The sequence below is a fragment of the Nerophis ophidion genome, linkage group LG08 (genome assembly GCF_033978795.1).
Source record: "Nerophis ophidion isolate RoL-2023_Sa linkage group LG08, RoL_Noph_v1.0, whole genome shotgun sequence".
Classification (NCBI taxonomy): Eukaryota; Metazoa; Chordata; class Actinopteri; order Syngnathiformes; family Syngnathidae; genus Nerophis; species Nerophis ophidion.
This window is the reverse complement of record NC_084618.1, coordinates 69,527,686-69,542,932: the sequence shown is the minus strand read 5'-3', so window position 1 is coordinate 69,542,932 and position 15,247 is coordinate 69,527,686. Positions and strand designations below refer to the sequence as shown.

The 15,247-nt window shown below is 38.6% G+C and overlaps 1 protein-coding gene across 4 annotated transcripts in view; it reads left to right on the top strand.

Moving 5' to 3' along the window:
* The window catches only part of svild (supervillin d), a 115,340-nt gene that overhangs the window by 82,292 nt on the left and 17,801 nt on the right, over positions 1–15,247 (top strand). For all 4 annotated transcript variants that reach the window (XM_061909574.1, XM_061909572.1, XM_061909575.1 and 1 more), the window contains 5 exons: positions 13,025–13,172; positions 14,260–14,343; positions 14,430–14,516; positions 14,579–14,756; positions 14,832–15,004. In XM_061909574.1, coding sequence (XP_061765558.1) covers positions 13,025–13,172; positions 14,260–14,343; positions 14,430–14,516; positions 14,579–14,756; positions 14,832–15,004 — 670 coding nt within the window. The remainder of the gene's footprint in view (positions 1–13,024; positions 13,173–14,259; positions 14,344–14,429; positions 14,517–14,578; positions 14,757–14,831; positions 15,005–15,247) is intronic.

Below are 15,247 nucleotides of genomic sequence, written 5' to 3'. Positions count from 1 at the left end.
CTACTTTTTCATGTTGTGTCTTTTTCATTTAAAGTGCGGCCTTTATCATGGTAAATCAAGCTCCTCACACAGGCTTCGGCAACAAACAAGCTATTTTAGCATAGCATTAAGTACAAAACGTATAGTAGTGCTCCAAATAATTGTGCTTCAGGATGACTCTGTTTTAGATTCTAGCTGTGACCAGCCTGTCCAAACAATGTCTCTGCACCCTCACCCCCACTCAAAGATAAACCTTTCTATAAGACGAATGTTCGGCTGGTCATTTCCCCTGTGTCAGATGTTTCCGTGAACTGACCATGACATGGCTTTTTGTAGTACACAAGTGAACACACCCTGTTAATAAGAAATGACCCATAAGAGGGTTGCACAGCCTAAGCTGATACTTTCCTTGCACACCCTTCCTCCTTGGCAGCGGTGCTCTGAACCAGTTAGATATTTCACCCCACGCATTTTTAATCAGTTTTAGGCCATTCCAATACTTTAAAGGCCTACTGAAATGAGATTTTCTTATTTAAACGGGGATAGCAGGTCCTTTCTATGCGTCATACTTAATAATTTTGCGATATTGCCATATTTTTGCTGAAAGGATTATGTAGAGAACATCCACGATAAAGTTCTCAACTTTCGGTGCTAAGACAAAAGCCCTGCCTCTACCGGAAGTCGCAGACGATGACGTCACATGTTGATGGCTCCTCACATATTCACATTGTTTATAATGGGAGTCTCCAACAAAAAGTGATATTCGAACCGAGAAAACGACAATTTCCCCATTAATTTGAGCGAGGATTAAAGATTTGGGTTTGAGGATATTGATAGCGACGGACTGCCAAAAAATGTTTGAAAAAAATAAAACGCGATTGCATTGGGACGAATTCCGATGTTTTCAGACACATTTAGTAGGATAATTCTGGGAAACCCCTTATCTTTCTATTGTGTTGCTAGTGTTTTAGTGAGTTAAATAGTACCTGATAGTCGGAGGTGTACGTCCACGCAGTGTCTCAGGGGAGTCGACAGCAGCTATGGACAAGGCAATCAATCAATCAATGTTTATTTATATAGCCCTAAATAAAAAATGCAAGAAATGAGATTTTCTTATTTAAACGGGGATAGCAGGTCCATTCTATGCGTCATACTTAATCATTTCGCGATATTGCCATATTTTTGCTGAAAGGATTATGTAGAGAACATCCACGATAAAGTTCTCAACTTTCGGTGCTAAGACAAAAGCCCTGCCTCTACCGGAAGTCGCAGACGATGACGTCACATGTTGATGGCTCCTCACATATTCACATTCATTTTAATGGGAGTCTCCAACAAAAAGTGCTATTCGAACCGAGAAAATGACAATTTCCCCATTCATTTGAGCGAGGATTAAAGATTCGGGTTTGAGGATATTGATAGCGACGGACTGCAAAAAAAAAGTTTGAAAAAAATAAAACGCGATTGCATTGGGACTAATTCCGATGTTTTCAGACACATTTAGTAGGATAATTCTGGGAAACCCCTTATCTTTCTATTGTGTTGCTAGTGTTTTAGTGAGTTAAATAGTACCTGATAGTCGGAGGTGTACGTCCACGGGTGTCTTGACGCGCAGTGTCTCAGGGGAGTCGACAGCAGCTATGGACAAGGCAATCAATCAATCAATGTTTATTTATATAGCCCTAAATAAAAAATGCAAGAAATTAGATTTTCTTATTTAAACGGGGATAGCAGGTCCATTCCATGCGTCATACTTAATCCTTTCGCGATATTGCCATATTTTTGCTGAAAGGATTATGTAGAGAACATCCACGATAAAGTTCTCAACTTTCGGTGCTAAGACAAAAGCCCTGCCTCTACCGGAAGTCGCAGACGATGACGTCACATGTTGATGGCTCCTCATATATTCACATTCATTTTAATGGGAGTCTCCAACAAAAAGTGCTATTCGAACCGAGAAAATGACAATTTCCCCATTCATTTGAGCGAGGATTAAAGATTCGGGTTTGAGGATATTGATAGCGACGGACAGCAAAAAAAAAAAAAAAAAAAAAGTTTGAAAAAAATAAAACGCGATTGCATTGGGACGAATTCCGATGTTTTCAGACACATTTAGTAGGATAATTCTGGGAAACCCCTCATCTTTCTATTGTGTTGCTAGTGTTTTAGTGAGTTAAATAGTACCTGATAGTCGGAGGTGTACGTCCACGGGTGTCTTGACGCGCAGTGTCTCAGGGGAGTCGACGGCAGCTATGGACAAGGCAATCAATCAATCAATGTTTATATATATAGCCCTAAATAAAAAATGCAATCTCAGCTTTTTTCCGGTAAGAACTGACTTTTAACCACAATTTTCTCACCGAAACCTGCTGGTTGACATTCCGTCGTGTTTCATGTTCGCTTGACCGCGCTCTGATCCACAGTAAATTTTCACCTCCAGGAATTTTAAACAAAGAATCACCGTGTGTTTGTGTTGCTTAAGGCTAACGCTTCCCAACTCCATCTTGCTACTTTGACTTCTCCAATATTAATTGAACAAATTCCTAAAGATTCAGCAACACAGATGTCCAAAATACTGTATAATTATGCCATTAAAACAGACGACAATTAGCTGTGTGTGTGCTTAGCGCTCATACTTCCTAAAAAACCGTGACGTCTTGCACAACGTTTTCAAGACGAAACTCCCGGGAAATTTAAAATTGCAATTTAGTAAACTAAAAAGGCCTTATTGGCATGTGTTGCAATGTTAATATTTCATCATTGATGTATAAACTATCAGACTGCGTGTTGGGTAGTAGTGGGTTTCAGTAGGCCTTTAATGTGGAGTCATTTTCATGCTGAACGGGGACATTTCTCTCCAGTTTTGCCTTAAAGCAGATATGTTTAGGGTTTTTTGGTTATCTGCAACAGCAACACCATAAATAACCAGTTAACTGAAGTGAAATGATAGCATTAACCATGGACATATTTTTTAACTGTACAAGCTCTTTTACCCGACCAGCAATACCAGGGGTGCCCAAAACTTTCGCCTCCAAGGGCCAAAGTGGAAATGTGTCAATGATGCGCGGGCCAAACAACATTTTAAAGGTACAGCAGCACCATGAGTGAAGCGGGTCAAGACCAGGGGTGTCCAAAGCGTAGCACTGAGCTAATTTTTAAACAGCCGGCTTCACAATAGCATTTTAATATTAGCATGTCAGATGTTTTGCTAATTTTGCAATTGCTAGACATATGATTGATTGATTGATTGATAGATTGATTGAAACTTGTATTAGTAGATTGCACAGTACAGTACATATTCCGTACAATTGACCACTAAATGGTAACACCCGAATAAGTTTTTCAACTTGTTTAACGGGGTCCATGTGAATCAATTAATGGTTCATTTTTAGCTAATAATTTAACTAATAGATTTACACACACATCAGTCATATTTTAGTACTCGATGCATGCCTACGTTAGCATGCTACTATAGCATTTTAAACACATTTTTCAGGTCTACAAAACAGAATAGTATATTTTAGTACTTTACACAGGTTGCGGCTAGCATTTTAGATTGCTAACATTAGCAAGCTAGCTTTCTTAACTAATTCAACAGGTATATAGCAACTTATATTTTGGTGTGGGCAGCACGATGAAACAGAGGTTAATGCAAGTGCCTCACAATACGAAAGTCCTGGGTTTGATCCCTGAGCTCAGGGTCATTCTGTGTGGAGTTTGCATGTTCTCCCCGTGACAGCTTTGGTTCCCTCTGGGTACTCCAGCTTCCTCCCACCTCCAAAGACATGCACCTGGGGATAGGTTGATTGGCAACACTAAATTGGCTCTAGTGTGTGAATTTGAGTGTAAATGTTGTCTGTTTATCTGTGTTGGCCCTGTGATGAGCTGGCAACTTGCTCAGGGTGTACCTGAATGCAGCTGAGATAGGCTTCAGCACCTTCAGTGTCCCGGAAAGGGACAAGCGGTAGGAAATGGATGGATTTTTTGGTGTTTCATATATAGGAAACCACCACTTGATTTTCCAAACAAAATGATTTGGCGGGCCAGATTTGGCCCCCTGGCCCTACTTTGGGCATTCCTCCGCTATACAGTCAGTGGTCAGTTCAATCGATATGTCAGTACAAAAATGAGTGAGGAGACTCCGACTGGTGTGCTCTCTGGCATGATCCACTCCAAAATACAGCCTGAAATTATTTTAGGTAAAACTGTTATAAATAAATAAATGACATGCATTTAAATAAAAAGTTTAAAATCAATCTTGGATAACACTCTGACAATAAAATTGCATTTGTGTACAAATATTGGGGTCTTTTCTTTAGAAAATTTTAATTATGCAAGCGAGTATTCACCTCTAAGTAACCATGATTAATTCTAATTCCAAAATTGTGTTTATCTGATTTAATAAAAGGAATAATTTGAGCGCCCTACAAAAATAACACATAGAAAGTAGACACACCCCTGTTAGGAAATGGGTTGACACTAGAAAGGTAATTATTGGTAAGAGGAAACACATTTGGTTTTAAATTAGGGATATCCTAATTAACGTTTTTGGCCATAAATCTCAAGTCCTGACACTTTGACTATGAAAATGGTTTATAGCAAGTAAGTAAAGTAAATGAGGTATTTTTTTTTGTATAGTGTGATTAGCCATTCATTTTTGTTTAGTGTTCCAGTGATAATAATACTTGTAAGAAACTTAGTTTATTTTACGCCATGTTGGTGAGGTTTAGTATCTTTAAAAAAAAGCTTTCTCTCTGTGGATAAACGAGGCGTTTGCAGCTTGCTCTGAAATTCGAGCCGGTGTTTTTGCAAGACACCTCAAAAAAGATATTGAACTATATTTACTTTATTTTAAATTTTATAATTTTTCATTCTAGCTCTTTCTAATCATTAAGTGATTAAATGTCCGGAAATGTGATTGTATCTCACTGAGCGTGCTTTCCCTTTTGAAGGAGTCTTTGACGTGAGTACAATCATGCATGTCATGTAAACACTGAGACAACAATTGTTGAAAAAAGGCACATATTGGCCCCTGCTCTGATCCAATGATCAGACATCTCTAATTTAAATTCATCAATATGTGTGTCACTCTTCTTTCGCTTTCCCCGCACTTAGGTCTCTAATATAGTTTATGTTTTGGGGATAGGTTGATTGGCAACACTAAATTGAACCTAGTGTGAATGTGAGTGTGAATGTTGTCTGTCTATCTGTGTTGGCCCTGCGATGAGGTGGCGACTTCCGCCCGATTGTAGCTGAGATAGGCACCAGCGCCCCCCGCGACCCCAAAGCGGAATAAGCTGTAGGAAATGGATGGATGGATGGATAGTTTATGTTTGCTTGGGATTGTTGTCTTGCCAAAAGGTGAACGGGTCTTCGGTTAACGCAAACACCAGAATATTTTAGGCTAACATTGTTTGGTATTTGGAACTCTCTACTCAAGTTACCATTACTATGACTACATTAGGGGGTGAACCATGTTGTAGAGTGTTTAAAAAGTAATAGAAATCCCTTTATAGTGGTGCAAAAAAGTATTTAGTCAGCCACCGATTGTGCAAGTTCTCCCACTTAAAATGATGACAGAGGTCTGTAATTTTCATCATAGGTACACTTCAACTGTGAGAGACAGAATGTGAGAGAAAAAAATCTAGGAATTCACATTGTAGGAATTTTAAAGAATTTATTTGTAAATTATGGTGGAAAATAAGTATTTTCTCAACCATTCAAAGCTCTCACTGATGGAAAGAGGTTTTGGCTCAAAATCTCACAATACATGGCCCCATTCATTCTTTCCTTAACACTGATCAATCGTCCTGTCCCCTTAGCAGAAAAACAGCCCCAAAGCATGATGTTTCCACCCCCATGCTTCACAGTAGGTATGGTGTTCTTGGGATGCAACTCAGTATTCTTCTTTTTCCAAACACGACGAGTTGAGTTTATACCAAAATGGATACATGGATGATACAGCAGAGTATTGGGAAAATGTCATGTGGTCAGATGAAACCAAAATAGAACTTTTTGGTATAAACTCAACTCATCGTGTTTGGAGGAAGAAGAATACGGAGTTGCATCCAAAGAACACCATACCTACTGTGAAGCATGGGGGTGGAAACATCATGCTTTGGGGCTGTTTTTCTGCTAAGGGGACAGGACGATTGATCCGTGTTAAGGAAAGAATGAATGGGGCCATGTATCGTGAGATTTTGAGCCAAAACCTCCTTCCATCAGTGAGAGCTTTGAATGGTTGAGCAAATACTTATTTTCCACCATAATTTACACATAAATTCTTTAAAATTCCTACAATGTGAATTCCTGGATTTTTTTTCACATTCTGTCTCTCACAGTTGAAGTGTACCTATGATGAAAATTACAGACCTCTGTCATCATTTTAAGTGGGAGAACTTGCACAATCGCTGACTGACTAAATACTTTTTTGCCCCACTGTATAATTGCACTCAGCTACTTTTCCTCTTTCCTTGACTAATGTCCCTTTTGTTAATTTCCACTTTTCTTCTTTCCACCTTTCCTCCCTGTTTACCCCCACACCTCTAGTGACCTCTGTCCCTACTACCTCCAGACTCTACCCCCCTCAATTTCTTTGACTTCTGCCTGTCAAATGTTTCCCAGTATCTCCAGGTGAGTGTGCCACATAGTGTCATTTTTGGTCAACTCCAAAGCTTGACATCATAAATCGCATTCACTTGAAATTTCTCACACAGCTCAATGCACTCGACACAACGAATCCCACTGTAACTTCAAGGTGTTTACCCGAACCACCACAGAATTTGGTACATACCTTTCAAAAATTGTGTTTTAAAATATGCATGTAGAATTTAAGCTAAATTGTTTGGAAAAACATGGTCATCAAGAAAAAACGTGTCTGAGACTTAGCAACTTGGCCTTTGACCCTTTTGTCTAACGATCATAAGACTTTGAGTTTCTCTTGCATGTTTATATACTGGCATGTCTTCCACAAGTGTCATGTGGAAAACATTAGGACAGTTCACTTTGTTTATTTGGGCGATTTATAGAGGTATGGTGTCTATTGGAGGCGATTCCATGATGTGAGGGAATACATTAAACCAATCCATCTACAGCAGGGTGTCAAAGTCAAGGCTCGCGGGCCAGATCCGGTCCGCCAATTAATTTTCTATGGCCCTAGGGCAGACCTGGGCAAATTAAGTCCTGGGGGCAACATGCGGCCCGTTGAGCTTTTCAATCTGGCCCGCCGGACATTCCCAAATCATTTTTTTAGATCTTTAAGATGGAAAGTGTTGCTGCCATTATGATGTGCAGTGATGTTTTCTAATGACCGTAAGTCTTCAACTATACAAATTATTTCAATGGGTGGAATCTGCGCTTATGGATGATATTCCAGTTACTATGGTAATCTAATTAGTTACTATGGTCATCTACGTCACAGCAGCTCAGACGAGGCACCAAGCAGTGTGGGCGGGAAGCGTTTCCACAGACGCGGAAGGAGATTTTCACAACAAAGTTCCAAAGCTTAGTGATCTATAGAATAGAATAGAATAGAAAGTACTTTATTGATCCCTGGGGGGAATTCAGCAAATATCAGCGTTATCAGATTGTAGGTGGGTTTATTTTGTACCCTTCGCAGTCATATTTCACTTTTTGTTGCATTTTTGTTGCGTTTCACTTGATTGTAAAATAAGTTGATCAAAAGGCGGTGTGACATTCATATTTCGTCAATATTCAGTGTTTTATCGTTGATAGAAAAATGTAAAATTCCATTACGTTTTTTAAGGCGGTCTGTCATAACGTTTTTAGCATTCAATCAGACATTATTGTGAGGTTTTGTATTAGTGTTTCTAAAAATAGATATACCGGCCCACAGACACATTTTTTGCTGTAAATGTGGCCCCCAAGTCAAAATAATTGCTCAGGCTTGCCCTCGGGGATGATATTTGATTAGTGTTAAAACCGCCTGCTGCTGTTTTGCACGCACCAATACTCCATCAGTGTTGGCGCTAGGAATTTTCAAAATGGGATTCCAGGGACCCCATCAAGTCATAAAAATGGGGTCCCACAGTAAATATTTGGGGTCCCACTTTTTTGTAACCGTTTGGAAAACCAATGATAAATGTATGCATTATCCTGTTGTATCTCAAATCCTATATTGTGTTTTGGAAAAAGGTTGTCATAAACGTTACTTAATACATTTAAAAAAATAATACTAAAGAAAACACATTTTTATGCATATGTAAATGCCGGTATTGTTTTTTATATTTTTATCTTAATGTTTTCAGAATGTGTTTGTTCTATTTTTGGCCAAAGCAAGACAAAGGAAACAATCTGAAGTTGTCTTTATTTTTTGTTATAATGCCATGATTTTAATAGTCCGGCCCGCGTGTGCACAGATTTTCCTCCATGCGGCCTCCGAGCTAAAATGAGTTTGACACCCCTGATCTACAGGATGTCTTTTATGTTTGCATTGTCAGCAAAAAGGAACAAAAGACACAAAAGTGACACAATTTGGAGTCCAAACTGAACTCTTCAAGTGTTTTTTTATTTGTTTTTGATTTGCTTCTTTGTGATAGAACCACAGAAAATAGTATCAGTTACAAGCAAACAGGGTGATGCGAACCATACGAACATGGTGGTGGTAGTTTTTCAGAGGGGGGCAGGCCTCACTGTATTGTTAGTCCAGACCGAGAAAGATGGCTTCCTGTGAAAACCTTGTCTCCAACCCCTCAACTCTCTGGGGTCCTGTCAAGCCGATGCAGAATCCCCCCTCTCCTTTTGATGGACTCCAGAGATCGAGCCAGTCTTTCTTTGTGTGAGAACCATTCAGGTCCCATCATATCCCAGATTGCATTGTGCCAAGGCGCTTTGGGCAGGTTTTAAACTATTGAGGTTCAAAATCCAGCTGCACAACAGCCATTGTTTAACATTGTTGAATTATCACAACAGTAAATAAACCTGAAAGTAAAAAAAAAAAAAAAATGTTTTTGTGCAAAATGTAGAAAACTGATTCACTTTGATGTGAGGTCAAGTGTTCGCAACATCTGCTACATGTTTGGCGCGTCTGTTTCCACTTTTACCTTTGCTGGCAGCTATTTTTAAATGTTTACATGAAAGTATGTTGGGGATGTTTTTCACCTGTATGCAGGATGAATAATGGCTTCTTTAATCCAAGTAATGTCGGAAATTAGTAAGCAAGAATCACGCCAGCAGTAAATAAAATGTTTTGACTCGCTGGCTGCTGCTGAGGTTAAACTTTTGACCTTGCAGCTGCAGCCACCATGTTGTTCTTGTTCTGCCTCCCCTCAAAGCGGCTATAACGAACTTAGGTGTGTTTTCTTCTCGCTGTGTTGTTTGGCGATGGAAACCTCACACGTAGTTTAATTTAAAGCAAGCGTTCACTGTTCCCACTGAGCACAAAAAAAGGCTGCAAATGATGGATTTGAAGCCGACAAGATCTTTTTTTGTACTTGCTGGCTACATCTATTTAATGTCAGATTGACATGATAAGCTTAATTTTTTTGGGGGGGGGGTATCCGCCGCCGCCGATCTAATGCCACATTGACAGCATGGCTCGAGCCACACATCTTTTTTTACTTAAAAATCCGCAGACATCTGTAGATGTTTAACTCAGTTAGTCTGGCCATACACGCCAAGAAACGTCATCCATTAATGTCGCTTACTTCCATTGCAGACTGTACTGCAATATAACGTATCGAGACGTCATTATCCTCCGTCTCTTGTTTCATGCTCCTAATTAGTACTTCTAACGTCTTTTGTTACTCAGCTTGCAGATTTTTTTTCAAGTCGCCAGTGATTATTACAATTAATCGCAGGTGATGCAGTAGTGTCAGCCACTAAAAAGACGGCAAGGTCCATTCAGAGGTGAAGAACTGTATCATTTGTTAGCAAAAGAAAGCTCCCAGGCAGCACGAGAGCCATAAATAATTGTTAATTTGCTTTTAATGGTGTTGTATTTATGTGCAAATGGGGCAGCGGAAATTAATCATCTGGCGGATGAAACTAAACAGATCACAACATTTTTCCCACTGTTTTTTTTTTTTGTGTGTGTGTGTGTGTGTTAAGAGCATGTTTCAAACTGAGGCGCAACTAAAATGTCACGTTTACAAGCTTTTAATTACCGGGGTATGTGTAGGCGTTAGAGATTGTTGATGCTGGTGGTAGTGATCTCCTCAGACACAGGAAGTAGACAGACTGTCAGTGATTGTTGAGACAAGGAGAAAAGGTTGGATTAAAGTGATTGTTGAAGGGGTTACGCCACTGCCTAGAGGGCGCTAACTTTGGAAGAGCTTTATATCCTGTCCACTGCCTCCTCTGAGCATGTTAACTACGCCTTACCTTAACACAAACACAAGCACGGAATCAGTAAGAATATACCGTTATGCTGTAAAAGCGAACTTGGAAAATTGTATGATTTTATTCAGCGGTTCAGCAGGAGTCATAACATTGTTTTTTAAATCCTTTTGTCCTTTTAATTTCCTTCCACCTGCTGCTTTTGTGTGTGCACTACAGGTGTTTGCGTGGGTACAAGAGAGCTGTACGGTCAACATAAAAAGGCCAGGTTAATTACATTTATAAAAACATAGACATTTATGTTGTTTTATTTTTTTATCTGCTCTTTTAAACTACTAATAAAATTGGAAAGGTTAGACCTTATTTAAATTATTTGTGCACCAAAGTAAGGTAAAAACAATAGGGAAACATTAAAGGACATAAAATAGCACAGAGCTGGTGCAGGCAGCTGCCACTTCAGCGGCGCCGTTTCTACATACAGCTACAAAAGTAAAACACAACGAAAAACCAAAAGAATAGCAATAATTATACATGTTACGTACGCACTTACGATTGGACCATGCGTAGAGCAATAACAAAACAAAACAAAAACACCATTTTAACATACATAACATGGGTTGTGAAACTCATTTTCATTGAGGGCCACATGGTAGTTATGGCTGCCCTCAGAGGGCCGCATGTAACAACGATTGATATATGGATTTGCCTATGCATTTGATTTTTGTATATATTTTTTATGTACACTGTAAAAAAAAAAATCTGTATTTTTTACAGTAAAAAACTAGCAACTCAATCACCAGAATTTTACTATAAAATGGGCAGTGTTTTTTGCAATGTACGACGGTAAATGGAAAAACGTTACTAGCGTTTTAATTTTATTCTGTCAACTGAGCTGCCAGTTTTTTACCATTTAAAAAAACTGTGATACTGTTTTACCGTTAACAGTAAAAATAACAACCATAGACCTTGCCGTAATAACACTGGCAGCTCAGTCGACAGAATGTCCCGTAAAAAACAGTGGTAGAGTTTTTTAATTTTACAGTAATATGCTGTAAAAAACGTCGCAAATTTTACAGTTAAATGTATTGTCAATTTTACAGTGTACAATTTCAGAATCAGAAGAGTTATTATTGCCATTTTAATGGATAACGTGTTTTAAAACCATAAGTCAGGCAAAAATTTAAGTATTTTAACAAAATAAAATGTTTGGAAAGTATGATAATATTTTTTTTTTCCAAATTTAGATAATAATAAAGTTTAATAGGTATGCAATGTCATGCGGTACCTGCATTTTTTTCTGTTAAAATGGAAAGAACAATTACATTTAGTAAGAAAAGATAAAGTTCTTTATTGACGCAGATTATTTCCAGGCCTTTGTGGGCCACATAAAATGACGTGGCGTGCCAGACTTTGACATCTCTGCGCTAGAGGGTGTATTCTTCGTTAATTGTAATTGTTTTTATTTTTTGCCAGTGACATACAGTACAACCGTGTTAAATAAGCTCCACTTCGTCGTACTCCTTATTGGACATGTTGAAGTGTGCAAGTGTCTTGTAGTTCTGTTAAGCATGTTCAAAATAAACTCAATAAAACAGTACCATTACTATCCTCAGGCAACTCTCACTGCTGGAATATGCAAATTACAAACAAGTTGATAGTTCATCATATTTTTTTAGCATAGGTAGGGGCGAAATGATCAATTCTTATATGGGTCACGATTAAGACGTGGGCGATTCCGAAACGATGGACAAACGTTCATATATCGATTATTTACGTATGCGAAATAAAGTAATAGCGACGGTTATAAAATGTGCAAGTCAAGTGGACTCAAAACACAGGCCAGACGAGAGCAGAAGCCATGCTAACAGCTAAGCTAGAGTTTGAATGTGAAGTAGTGAAACAATAAAAGAATAAGTGCGACGTGTAACTGGGACCGACTTACAACAGACACAAACCAGCTAAATTAGCGAATAGATTAATAAATCAGAAGACAAAATATGCTCTTGAAGATTGTACAATTCATTACACAATAAATATCATATTCTCTCATATTGTAGTTAATTAAATCAGGCATTTTTAGGTTTTTATAACGGGAGGCCAAAATACGATTTTAGAATTACAATCAAGAATTTGTTGGCTGTAATTGAATATATATATATATATTTTTTTTTTTTTAAAGACATTAGGAACAAATATTTAACAACAATGAATGATATTTTCTATGACTAAAAACAGCTTTACAGATATCGTATTAAAAGCTTAACATGACACATGGTATTATCAATCATAGTAATCACAGCCGCCATGTTGTTGACTTTTAAATAACGATTTGCAGGACATGAGAATGTGGAAAGGAAAGTGTAACACCACAGAGTCATTTGTGTATCACACAACATAGCAGCAACACAACAAATGTTGTCATACTTGTTTATGAAATGCACAAATATTTAACAACAATGAATGATATTTTCTATGACTAAAAACAGCTTTACAGATGTTGTATTAAAAGCTTAACATATCACATGGTATTGATATTATCAATCATAGTAATCACAGCCACCATGTTGTTGACTTTTAAATAACGATTTGCAGGACATGAGAAAGTGGAAAGGAAAGTGTAACACCACAGAGTCATTTGTGTATCACACAACATAGCAGCAACACAAGAAACATTGTCATACTTGTTTATGAAATGCACAAATGTTTCATCCGTATTTTAAGAAAGTACTAACCCAAATTTGGTCAACAGAAATCAGGCATGGATACGACGCCCAAGGTGTCGCTGGCCGAGAGGATGAAGGTCCTGAAGGACAAGGAGGAGCTGTGGAAGAATAAAGGCAAAGGTGCTGCCAACGATTCCAGTCAGTTCACCGTAGCAGGACGCATGGCCAAAAAAGGTAAAGTCTGCCTTAGGCTTGAATCAAAGTTAGATCCTTAAAATATTATGTACAGTAATACAGAAGTATGGAAACCAAAACAAATGTTGCCATGAGAAATAATGTTAATCCAATTACTGCATTCTATAAAGTACACATTTTATAGTTAAAAAATAAAAGCAATCAATTTACATGCAGACTTATTGCAAGATACATGAAACTAAACATGAATGAAATAAATGAACATCCCTTTTACTTTTTATTGATGACTCTCGTTGAAGAAGACAACAAAGTGAAGTGGACGGGAATAGCCCCACTAAGTTATTTCTTAAAATCAATAGTATACAAATAATTTTACAAGCAGAATTATTGCAAACACATGAATGTAAGCATGAATGAAATAGATAAATAAACACTTAGCATCACTTTTATCTTCTGATATTTATCGTTGGAGAAGACAGCCATGTGAAGAGGGTGGTGAGAGTTCCATTAGGTTATTTATTGAATTCAATGGTGTTTCTCACATTCTTTATCAGAGTGCTGGCACTCGCAATTTTGTCTGGCCCCATTGTGGCTTATTTTGCAGCTGTACTCAATAGAAACATATTGTTTGGGCACTCGAGTCTGTAGAAATAGACTAGTTTGTTACACACAAAGTTTCATAATTTTACTAAAACCAAAGTACTACTTTATGTGCTTAATTGGTGTCGTAATAGACTAATAGACTCAAGAACTCCTTTGTCCCACACACCATTAGACTGTACAACTCCTCTCTGGGACGGGGGACGGGGGGTATTAGGATGACAGGGGATGCAAAACATTAACAGTGCAATACGTTTTCATAACATGGTCACTACTGCCTACTTCGTCTTATGTTCTTATTTTACTGTTATATTGTTATTCCCATTGTTTTTATTCTTTTTGTAATATTTCTCTATGTTGTTTCCTTTTAAACCCCCATTATTTACTTTTTCCTTTTTTTTTTTTTTTTTTTAAATTGATCTCAACTCTGTAGACTGCTGCTGGAATTTTAATTTTCCTGAAGGAACTCTCCTGAAGGAATCAATAAAGTGCTATCTATCTGTCTATCTATCTAATGTTTCACCAGGTCTGGTGACAGACACAGGAAAGGAAGAGTCCCGTCTTACGCCGCTAAAGAAGTCCAACGCCACTCCTGTGAAGCCACAGGAAGGTAGGAAATACTCCCCCTTTGACCAACTGAGGTATAAAACCTTTCACTCCAACTAAGTACTAAATGCTGGCTCTGCTTGTGGACAGACATCTCCAGTAGAACTGCTGTCAAGGTGGAAGGAGACAAGCGGCTGGACAAACTGGAGTCTTTCCTGGACAAACTTCACAGCAAAGGTATCAGGTTGATCTTAGACAATTCCCCACAGTGAAGTTGACCTCATGTTTGTCCACCTCAGGCGTGAGCAAGAACAACACGCCCACCATTGAAGTGACGGCAGAGACGGAGAAAGAAGTCATGACGTTGGATGACGAAGAGACCTTTGGCAACTTCTTTAAGTCGGCCACATCCTCGGCCCTCCAGGACATCATCGTGACCGAGGAGGACCTGACCCAGATACAGGCTGACACGCCCAGGTTGGTACCCCAAAAAAAAAAAAAAACAGTCAAGAAATAATGCGGAAAATACTGAAGAATGACGTTCTTGCTCAGACTCACCTCAACTGTAGCTGAGCACAAGCGAGCGGTGAGACCAAACAGAAGGAATCAGGGATCCAGGAACCCTCTGAAAGCGCTGGCTGCACGCAACGACATCCGGCAGGTGTACACCGAACAGAGGCTCAACATCGCCTCGGTGGAGACCAAGAGGATCCAAGTGGAGAGAAGTAAGAACTGATGAATTAAGATCCATGCCCTGATTGAAAAGATGATTAAGCAGTGTGTCCATGCACTTTTATAAAAGCGTGTAATTAACTGCTCATAGTGGACTGGTGTGTGGTCTACAACAACAAATAACGCCTGTGTCTATAACCGACCCCAGACCAGATAAATACAGTGGTACCTCAACTTAAAAGTAGTAATTAACTTGGGAGTATTTTGAGGTACGAGTGTTGTCTCTGCTTTTTGTT